General features: G+C 60.9%; 1 protein-coding gene across 1 annotated transcript in view; it reads left to right on the top strand.

The window, feature by feature from the left end:
* Positions 1–11084, top strand: part of ATP9B (ATPase phospholipid transporting 9B (putative)) — a 184946-nt gene that overhangs the window by 173063 nt on the left and 799 nt on the right. The window contains exons 30-32 of the mRNA XM_029922755.1: positions 3404–3512; positions 6955–7012; positions 7531–7734. Coding sequence (XP_029778615.1) covers positions 3404–3512; positions 6955–7012; positions 7531–7734 — 371 coding nt within the window. The remainder of the gene's footprint in view (positions 1–3403; positions 3513–6954; positions 7013–7530; positions 7735–11084) is intronic.

Here is an 11084-nt window from a genome sequence, read left to right as displayed (position 1 = left end):
CGAGGGGGCGTCCCACAGGCCGGCCTTTCTCCTGCGGCATTTGGCGGCTATCCAGGGCAGCGGAGAACAGGCGCAGCAGCTGTGTCAGCCCTTGGAGGGGTTTTCAGTGAACATTCTGAGTTCGTTTCGTTGACAGGTCCCCAAACCCGAGTTCCGGGCGACTCGGGAGGCCGGGAGGGCCAGGCTGGCCCGTCGGGCTCCGCTGGGATCAGGCACGGCTTCCCAGCGCGAGGCCGACGGCAGCTGCTTCATGCCCCTCCTGACGCTGCACCCGCGGGGCGGCCGGACGGCGGGCCGACCTGGGCTCCGCTCTAGGGCCCTGCGGGGTCACACACAGCCCTCCCACCGCGGTTTCCGGTTTCCTCGGCCTGGGGCCCTGCACCTGCTGCCGTGCTTGCTCCCCCTCGTCTCGGTGGACGTCCCCCGGGCAGCCGGAGTGGCGCCTGGCCCTGGCGGGACTGGGCTCTCCTGCAGGTCACAGCGCCAGCTGCGCGGCCCAGCCTCCCCCCTGGCGGACCAGGGCAGGGACGGTGACCGGCGCTGGGGTCTGGAGCACCGCACAAACAGGGAGACCCTAGAGGCGCCAGAGGCTGCAGCTCGGTTTCACATTTTCCCATCGTCTCGGCCTCTGCGACACGTGTCCTGTGACTTCCTGTCAACGTACTGGGTTCACGCATGACCTGTCTCAGCTGGACTGTGCCCGTGGAGGCCGGAGCAAGCCCGCTCCCGCCTCCTTGCGTGCAGTGAGACTGCGGACTTGGAACGTTTACGGGGGAGTTTAAGGGGCAGCAGTGATCGCTTCCTAAACAGCAGTCGCCCAAGTTAACGAAACCACAGCTGTAGGCCCGCCTGCTTTCTTGCGTCCTCCAGAGCCCACGAGAGGCATCTGGAATGTTCCTCGGCGTCGGGCGTGGAGTCTGGTGCAGTGGAGGAGAGGTGCTTTTGCGTGAAGTTTCTGGAAAAGTAAACAGTGGAGTCAGTTCTGCCCTCCCCTAGAAAACCGCAGTCGGAGCGGGCAGGAAGGAGGGTGATGCTGGATCAGACAGAGTCCGCTGAGGCCACAGAAATGTCCTGAGATCGGAAACCCCGCCACAGAGACTGCAGGACACCTGGTAGAATTCTGCTTGGAATATTTTGGGGCTTTTCCCCACTTCTCGTCGGCACAGCAGGCACCCCTGGGGGTCCGGGCAGCCGTGGGCGCCCCCACCCCGCACAGGTCCCGGAAGCGGCCGTGCCCACCCTTCCAGAAAGCACGCCACAACAGAGCCCGGGAGGCGGGTTCAGCCCCCGAGAGGCGCCCACGCTCACCAGCAAGTGGGAGTCTCCGCGAGGCGCCCGGTGAGGACCGGCCCACCGGTGCCCCACGCCTGCGTGCCTCCTGTTCCGAGCAGCGTCCCTGGGGCCCGGCGCCCCCGTGTCTGCAGGCACCAAAGGGGTGGGGTGAGCCGCCGTGCCCCCGTCAGCCCCCAAATCCTAAGGGGGTGGGAGTTGTTCCCAGGGGTTGACAAAAGTAACTAGAAGTTTGGAGGAAAGTTAGGACTTTAAGCCAGTTTAACGCAACACAGAAGTTGGTGGTTGGTAGCTCACTGTGAGCCCCAACCTCCGGGAGGACAGCGGGCCGCGGCGGACATGCCCTCCCTGACAAGGCCCCTCCCCTCAGCACCCCAGTGACCGTGGGACCCTCGGTGGCAGCTAGACGAGGTGCCCGGGGTCACGCACTGCCGTCCTCTGCCCCTGGGTGACCTCCCAACTCAAACGCTTTCTCACGGGTGAAAATGTCATTGAAAAGAAATCCGGTCCTATTTCGGGAAAGACGGAATAGAGGGATTTTTCTTCTTCCTTTTGCTCAGCAGAACGCGAGTCTGGCGGACATCTTACCTAGAACATGCGTGCAGGGGTGTGAGGGGAGGGGCGGCCCGGGGCAGCCCCGCCTGAGGTCCTGCCGTCCGCGTGTCCCTCCTGGGGCGGGGGAGCCGGCAGCCGGAAATGGTGCGGGTCCCGGGAATGAGGCCCCGCAGGAGCCTGTGCTCTGTGGGGGAGGGGGGGGTCCCCGCAGCCCCTGCGCTCCGCCACCGCCCCCGGGGAAGTGCAGTAACCGGCAGCCCTCGGGGGTCGCGGGGCGGGGGGTGGGGGGTTCCCAGAGATCCCTCGCCGCACCAGGAACCAGGAAGCTCTCCGAGGGAGTCAGAAGGGACGCGAGCCCTGAGGGGCCGGGGCTAGACCGTTGGACGAGGGTGTGAGGCGGCCGTGCAGAAATACGGAGGCGCAACAGGAGTGCCCGCGACCAACGGACGCAGAAGACCTCTCAGCCAAGATGTGGAAAATGCGGAGCAGAACCAGATGGAACGACCCGGAGCGCAGGGCTCCCCGCCGGGCAGGGCTGACGGCCCAGAGACCCCAGCCGCCCCAGAGGGAGGCCAGGGCAGGGCACCCCGGACGGGGTCCACTCAGAGACCCACAGCATGATGCCTCCCGGAGACGGCGGGAGACAGCGCCCCGGGCAGCGGCGGGCCGGGCACAGCCGGCGACAGCGGCTCCCTGCGGAGGCACATGTCCGCACAGCGACACTGCTCCCAGGAGGGGGGGCGCACGAGCGAGCGGGCGGGAGCAGTTTGTTTGAAAAGCGAAACCTCCCGCCACCAAGACCCCAGCAGTTAGGGCCCCCGATGGCTCCTGTGTGAAAGGTTAGGGATGCGCGACAGCCTGATGTTCACGGCACTTGTCTGTGGCAGCCGGAGACCCGGAACAACCCCTCTCCCCTCCCGTGATCAGCGGGGCTGCAGAAGCGGGCACCCCCGCCAGGAGCACACACGGGGTGCCGTGGCCGCAGGGCACCAGTGAGGCCTCGTGGTGACAGAACCGTAGGATGGGGGGCAGGTTAGCAGAGGCGGGGGGCTGGGGGTGCAGGAGGGAGAGGGCGTCAGGGGCCCCCGCTGCTGCTGGTGGAGGTTCTGACCCTGTCGGTGCCCACACAACGCCCTGGCCGTGAGACGGGGCGGCAGGGGTGCCAGTTGCTACCGCCCAGACAACGGGGCGCAGGGCACCGGGTGGGGTACATGGGTGCAGGGCGCAGGGTGGGGGGCTAGGGGCGGGTGACACGAGGGCATGGGGTAGAGGCACAGGGCGGGGCAGGGGATGGGGGGGCACAGGACCATGGGGGCAGGGCAGGGGGAGAGGGGTCATTGGGGTCTCTTTATTTCTACAACTGCCTGTGGGTCTACAGAGACCTCAAATACAGAGTTTAAGAAAGAGAACAAAACTATTCATGGGAGCACCTGCTCCTCACAGGCGGCGTCCTGGTCCTGTGGGTGTTAAGTCTCAGGGGAGAGTTTGCTGCTCAGGATTTGAAGCGTCGGCCCCTGATGCACTGCTCACGCTCACCTGAGCCCCTGTCGGTTCGAAGGTACGCCACCATATACACCATGTTCCCGGTGTTCTCGCTGGTGCTGGACCAGGACGTGAAGCCGGAGATGGCGATGCTGTACCCGGAGCTGTACAAGGACCTCACCAAGGTACCGCACGCGCCGCGCCCGGCGTTCGGGCAGAGCACTCAGGGCAGGACGTGTGCCGCTCGGGACGCCGGCTCCAGGCTCTTGTGTGTCCTTCCAGGCGTTTGTCGCTTGTAGTTATTTTTAACATTTTCCCTTTGACTTAAACTTCAGAAAGGGGGAACTGTCTTCTCTGACGTGTGCAGAACCTCTGAGGTCGTGCACACGTGCGGTTCCCGCCATAAAGGCGCTCGAGGCGCTGGGGCCCGAGGGTCCTGGGGCCGCCGCAGCCCGCGGCCTGTTCCTGAGGGAAGGACGCCCACCCGCTGCCGCGTCCCGACACTGCACACGTCACAGTCCCGCCTGAGACACGGTGGGCGGTGTGTCCCTGTCCCCGAGACCCAGGGCTGTGGTCCCAAGGATGCTGCGGGAGGAAAGTCCGCCCCCAGAACACGCCACTGCCTGAAACTGCAGGACATTCATTTATTTGACCCAAAACTACGCTCTGTCCAGATTGAAGAATTCCCGAAGGAAGCTTCAGTTTGTCAGTTTGTTTTTTTATGAGGCCAGATAGCCCCTAGCTCTCCAGGCACAAGTCATAGTGACTTCGGAGCTTTCCAGAAGGCTGGCTGTCCTGAAGCAATGCTGGGAACAGAGCCCACGAACCGCCGATTAAATCCAGGCTTACAGTTGCTAACCTGAAGTCACCACGTCAGAGCTCTAAAACTGCAGCTGTGCGGAGGAGTCGCTGACATTCAGCACAGACTCCGCTCAGCTGGCCGCTGACTGTTAAAGAACAGTAATCTTTGGGCTTCACGGCTTTCTTAAAGAGTTGGAGCAAAGTAAGATTTAAAGTTCCTTGAAAAAAATACAAAGTGCTCCCGTTATTTTCATACATTCTGAAGTGGCGAAGCCATTATCGTCCAGTAAAAGGGAACAGGGTCAGAGACCCAAAAACTACAGGGAGCTTTTGAGAGTAATTAGAATTTTGGTAGACTGTGTGCTTCCTTATCTCCACGAGCCCCAGGAAGGTGTGCGTAAATGCTCCCTGGCACACGGAACCAGCCTCTCACGGAAGAGCGACGCTAGGCGAGCCCGACGCCACAGGCGGCCCGCGGCCCTCACAGGCAAACAGAGCTCCTGCTGAAGGCCAGTCCGGGGGGTGTGTGAGGCAAGGTCGTGAAGGGCTCCACGAGTCCGTGCCAGACACCCTCTTCTCCTCCCAAAACCCAAGGGAAGCGTGTGGGCCCAGGAGCCGCTGGACGGGCGGAATGGGATCGTGTTCACGCACTCACTTCTGCCCCTCAGAGCCGTGAACACGCACACAGCCAGAAGCTAGTGGTCTACGCGTAGTTTTCAAATTTTTTCTCCAATTATTTGTTGACTGTTTTTATGCCCGTCTCCCAGTGTTTTACCTTATTAACCTGCAGCCTGCGTGGATCTGGAGCTCTGACCTGGGCGCACACTGCGTGCTCTGTGACAAACACCGTGTGACGAGTTTGTCGCTTCTAAAACAAGAAACAGCACAGATGCCCCCTTGGTATCTTTCACTATCTAAACTGATGATCGTGTCACATAAATAGTATTGAAGAGATATCAGCACATCTGGCAACAGACTAAATCTCTTATTTTTGCATCAAAAATGTTAAGTTCTCTTTTAAAATACTAAAAATTGGCCATGTACTTAATTACATATGCATTTTATCAAAGATCAAACACGTGCTGGTACCCAGAGAAACGCACTTGGGAAATCGACACGGAAAGGGCGTACGTTAACACTTAGCGTTTTCTGCCTTTTTAAAAATCATTGCCTTTCAAGAACATCCGTTATATTTGAACCTGACTTTCCACACGTACAAATACTAAGGACTCGGGCTCAGCGTGGAGCTCAGGAAGCTGCTGGAGTGTCCACACAGGTTCTTGTGACCTGTGTCTCCTCTGTGGTCACCTGGGGACCACAGCTCAGATGCAGACGGCTCTGGCAGTTGTCATGGAAACGCCCCCGTGTCCCCAGCACAGGCTCCGATTCCCTTGCTAGTATCTGACGGCACTGTGACTGAGAGACCGCCCACCCCATGGGGCTGGGGACCCCGGTCACGGGCACCGCTTCAGGCTCTGGCCACTTGCAGTTGACTCTTGAACCCTGCGGGGTCAGAGGCACTAACAATACTCTGGTCAGAACCCTGAACATCACTTTGACTCCCCAACATGTAACTCCCGACAGTCTGCTGTTGACCAGAATCTTCACTCATGCAGTAAACATCTGATTAACATGGGCTTTGAATGTCATGTGCCGTGTACGTAACACGCATCACCGTGAAGGAGGCCGGAGGAAACACCGTTACGGACATTCCAAGGAGGGGCGCCTGGGCGGTTAAATCGGCTGAGCGTCTGACTCTTGGTTTTGGCTCCGATCATGATCTCACAGTCCGTGGGTTTGAACCCCTCGTGGGGCTCTGTACTGAGAGCAGATTCTCTCTGCTCCACCCTAGTGCTCTCTCTCCCTCTCTCAAAATAAATAAATGAACTTAAAAAAATTTAGGACAAGAAAGTACGTTTTCACTACCACGTTGACTTAAAGAAGAAATCCGCACGTAGGTGCACCTGCACATTCACACCCCTGTCAGGGGTCAGCGTACATGTCAGCACAGTCAGCCTGCGACGTGGACTTCCGGAAAGCACCAGACTTTTTGTTTCTGCCTCTGTTAATGGAGACAGAACCACCAGGCTGCACGGATGAGGGTGGTGAAGCAGGATGTGGAAGTCTGCGGCAGTCTGTGTGAGCACACGCGTCTACCTGGTGGGGGGGGGGGGTCCCCGGGGGCCCTGTCCTGGCGTCCGGCGTCCTCACAGCCTGTCCAAGGAGCCTGGCCTCGGACCAGCCCGTAGCGCCAGCCAGCAGGTCAGTGCCGTTGGCTCACGACGCCATCCTCCCTCTTGGGGTGGATGTCTTCGGGACGGAGGGCAGGACAGACCGCAGCCCGGGCTCTGCTGTCCTGCATGCATCCCGAACAGCCGAGTCTTGTAGAAATGAAGAGGGCTGTACAAAAACCATTTGTTTGTCGCTCTCGGACTCGTTTCCAGAAAGGATCTCATGGATCATAAATTCCAACCTGAGCAGTGATAGACCCTCTGTTTTCATCTGGAGAAACAAAACATTAACATGGGAATGTTTGTTCTGAAGAAATAAGGGCGTAAGGGAAGTTGTTTTTTACGACCAGGTCTTCATCGGCTTCTGCGCTTGAGCGTTTGCTCACCGTCACTCCGGGGAAGCCGGGGAGCACGTGGCTGCGACCTGGCTCTGACCACCAGAGGGCAACCGAGAGCGCACGCTGAGCGGGGGAGGGGCAGGGGCGGGGCCTGGGGGCCTTTTAGCGTCTTTACTCCTTCCTGACTGGTTGAAAACCTGGGTGTCATGCATGTTGTTCTGCTCTGCTGACTAAGGTGTTCCACCGTTTACCCCTAGGGGCGATCCTTGTCTTTCAAGACCTTCCTCATCTGGGTTTTGATCAGCATTTACCAAGGTAAGTCGGGCCTGCCGCCCCGGGGCTGACACGTCGTCTCTCCTACTGGCAGTGGTGTTCTCCCCCCACTCTCGGGTCAGTTCCAGAGGGTACAGTTTCAGCAGCAGCCCCGGACCCCTTCCCGGTGCAGCATGAACTGCTGTTTTGACGGGCATGTGTCACCTAAGAACTGCCCTGTTTGTAATGAAATGTGAATCCAGGAAAATCTCCACAAGCTCCTACCCCTGTGTCCCCCACACGGTGGCTTCCCTTCGGGAGTGGGAGACCTCCCTTCCGTAAACAGGAGCCCGCAGCCGCCTGCGCCGGGGCTCCCGGTGGTAAACGGTTCCGAGGCCTCTGCTTGGGGCCACATCTTATTTTATCCATAATCCAGAGTCTCGGTAAGTCGTCAGTCACCGTGATGTGCGGGGCGCACGCAGTCCCGTATCTTGGGCGTGAGTGGCAGCAGGTGCTGCGGCGACGGTCCCCCGCCCGATGGGGGCCTCCTCGTGAAAGCCGCCATCCCCTGTGTGTTCTAGGCGGCGTCCTCATGTACGGGGCGCTGCTCCTGTTCGAGTCCGAGTTCGTGCACGTGCTGGCCATCTCCTTCACGGCGCTCATCCTCACCGAGCTGCTCATGGTGGCCCTGACCGTCCGGACGTGGCACTGGCTGATGGCGGTGGCCGAGGTCCTCAGCCTGGGCTGCTACGTGGCCTCGCTCGCTTTTCTGAATGAGTATTTTGGTAAGCTGCCTTGGAAATCTTATTTGTCTGTTACTGGGTTTTGAACGTTTTTTATTGTTGCTTCTTAATACATCGTCTTAAATTGCAGATCACAGTAAAACCCAGGTCAGAAAGCTTCACAACACAAAAAGCTTATTTTCACGGAAAGATTAAAGTCGCTGTAATAATTTTAAAAATTCAGGTTGTCAGCACCTTGGCTTTTTAAGACACTGAAGACGCACCGTTTCCGGGAGTCTCCGTGGTTCGTCCTCCATCCCAGAGGACACAGAGGCTACCGGGCCCCCCGGGCAGCAGCATGTTCAGGGTCAGAAGCGCCGTGGGCAGTGGTGGGGTCACTGAGCACACCCAGCCCTGCTCCGCCGACCCCGACCTGGTGACCTTGACGGGGTGGCCTCACAGAATGTGTCCCGACACATGGCCACTGGGCCACACTCAGACTGTGGCTCTGGTTTCCACCAAGCTGGGCCTGGTCACCCTGTTGTACAGGTGGGAGGGAGGGTGGGCCGAGTGGCCCTGACCTCTGTGACCTCCTATGACCTGCCCACGCTGCTTCCCGGGAAGACCGGGCCCAGGACTCCCCCAGCTGCCTCGAGGTGCTGCTGTCGGGGGGAGCCCGCACAGCAGCACGGCGCCCCTGCCCCGTCTCCGGCCTTCCCGGCTGGAGTTGGAGAGCGCCCAGTGGCCGTCCGGGGGGGGCTTGTGTGGCCCGTGGGGTCCGCGGGGATCGAGAACTAGGCCGGCGAGAAGACAGGAGTACCGTCAGCTGAGCCCAGAGGTGATGTCTGTCTTCGGGTGCCACCGTCAGGCGCCCAGGCCCCCGGGGTGGAAACGGTGCTTTCGCACTGCACGTCAGGAACGTGGCTCAGAGGCTGCTTTCCCGATTCAGTGTGAAACTTCCTTCCAGAAAAGGGAAAACTGCATCGTGTGCCTCTGGGTTCATCCGCGCCAGGAGCCACAGCGGAAGACATGCCCCACGCACGGCTGCAGTCGCTGTGCGAGGCCGCTCAGTAGCACTCCCGTGTGACCCGTGCGGGGGACCTCATGCCCCCCGCCCCACCCCAGGGCAGCAGAACTGGGGTCGGCGCCTCAGGGCCTTGTGACGTCAGCCTGCGCCGGCCTCCCAGTGACCAGGAAACCCCACGGCCTCCAGATGGGCGGAGCAGCCAGCCCTTCCCCCGAGTTCCCTGAGGATCCGTTCCTGTCACCCACCCCACAAGCTCGGCCCCGAGGCTGCACGCTGGGCCCAGGGAGGTTCCGCCAGCATCGTGGTGAGTGGACAGACAGACAGTCGCAGCCCCGGAGGGGGCACAAACCTCAGAAGGACGAGAGATGCCGCCTCCCGTGGCCCAGAGCAGGGGGGCCGGCGGGGAGGGTGAGAGCAGAGACATCACAGCAGAAGTGGAAAATACAACCCGGAGCCGCCTGGGGGGTGAGCAGAGAGGCGGAGGGCGGGACCGTGGGTGCGATCCAGAGGAGCACACCTTCCTCCGGAGAGGCGCCCTCAACCACCAGGGTCCCACAAAGAGCACGCAGAGCACGGGAGCAATTTCGGGAACAGCACAAGGAAGACCCAGGTCCGAAGCCCGTGTCTGCCGGCGGGAGAGCCCCCGCCAGCCCACCTTCCTGGGCCGCTTCAGGTCCCCCCAAGGACATGACACCCCGAAGCTCTGACAGAGGGAGAAGCCAAAACAGCCTCTGCCAGGGACTGGGAGCGTGCGCGCCCCGTGGCACCTGCGGCAGACACAGACTCCGTGAGAGCCACTTCCAGGAGCATCGAGGACGCAGGCCGAGCGGAAGCCGACGCTGCCCCCAGCCGCGTCCTGGGCCCTGCCCTCCGGAGCGGGCTGGCGGCCCCCCCGCAGGAGAGCCGGGGTCTCCAGAAGGTCTCCGTGTTCCGTGGCCACTCTGGGGGCAGGTCGCCGGGCCCAGGTCCAGCCGGCGCTTGACGTCTGGGACGCGGACTGAGGCCACGAGCCCTGGGAGTGTCACCCACGTGGCTTCTCGGGGCAGACCCTGCCCGTGCAGAGGCAGGACCCCGTAGGCGGGAACGTGGGCTAGGGGCATGGGCGTGGCAGTCACTCGGGTGAGTGCCTCCCAGAGCCAGCTCACGTGGGATCCTGACAGGCGGGGGGAGGTGACAGCGGTCTCGCGCGGTGCTGGGGACAAGGCGGGAAGACGGCCCTGGAGTCTGCGTGACTTGCCCACGTCCAAGTGCTGGCGGGCCCTCCCCGCCCCGCCGCCAGGTCAGAGCACTGCCTGTATGTCGATGCGGGTCAGAAAATTCGCCTTGAGGCAAAAGCCTTGATCCTTGGAAACCCGAACACCGACGTGAGGTCTGTTAGAAGAGCTCCAGGCCCAGGGAGGCTTGGGGCAAGTTGTCCTCACGGGGAGAGAGGACCCTCGAGCCTCTGTGGAGACACGACGTCCGTCCGCACAGGCGCCCTCGGGGTTGATGGTCCGGTACAGCGGCCTCAGGAAACACTCTGTCCTCGTGTCAGGACTCGGCCTCGGCAGCCGGAGCCCTGATCTCTTCCCTGTCGGTGACCGAAACACCCGCCAGTGCCAGGGAAGTAGTTCCAACAGAAGTGGGAGGCGGGCACATTCACACCTGAGCATCTACCCAGGGGCAAACAGGTGGATAGAACAAATATTAAAAAGTAATGGTTTTTGTTAATAGAAACATTCGCCAAAAAAGATGCATCATGTCAGGAGTGGCTTCAGATGATAATATCTTCCCGCTTGCAGAGCAAACACTGAGTATGTTTTCCTACAGGAGCACAAAGGAGTGCGCTCAGCGTGGAAGGGATGGTGGGTTTTCTCGTGGGGTCTGGTTTTAAGTACACGCGTTCCCTTCGTGTGGCGATGGCTGCAGGCCACCCAGCAGAGCAGCGCGGGCGCCGGGACTGGTGAGGGCGGAAACGAGCGTGCCGTGGACGTGCAGCTGCCGTGCAGGGCGGCGAGGGCGAGGCCGGGTCCCTGGAGGAAGATCGCCTTCCTCACAGTCAAGGTGCAGGTCTCGGTGTGTGCACACAGCACGGATGGGCACGTTCACGGCGCCTGCAGGGTTTTGCATTTCGAGACTAAAATTCGCCTGGATCCTTGAGGTCTGGATCCTACAGGGAATGTTTGGGAATGCGCTTTTAAAGTTGCAGGAAGTTGGGGCGCCTGGGGGCTCGGCTGAGCGTCCTGACTCTTGACTTCGACTCCAGTCATGATCTCACAGTTCATGGGATCAAGCCTCACATCAGGCTCTGCGCTGACAGCTTGGAGCCTGCTTGGGGTTTTCTCTTCTCTCCCTCTCCCTCCCTCCCTCTCTCTCTCTCCCTCCCTCCCTCTCTCTCTCTCCCTCT

The sequence above is a fragment of the Suricata suricatta genome, chromosome 14, assembly GCF_006229205.1.
Source record: "Suricata suricatta isolate VVHF042 chromosome 14, meerkat_22Aug2017_6uvM2_HiC, whole genome shotgun sequence".
NCBI classification, from domain to species: Eukaryota; Metazoa; Chordata; class Mammalia; order Carnivora; family Herpestidae; genus Suricata; species Suricata suricatta.
This window is presented reverse-complemented; position numbering and strand designations above follow the sequence as displayed.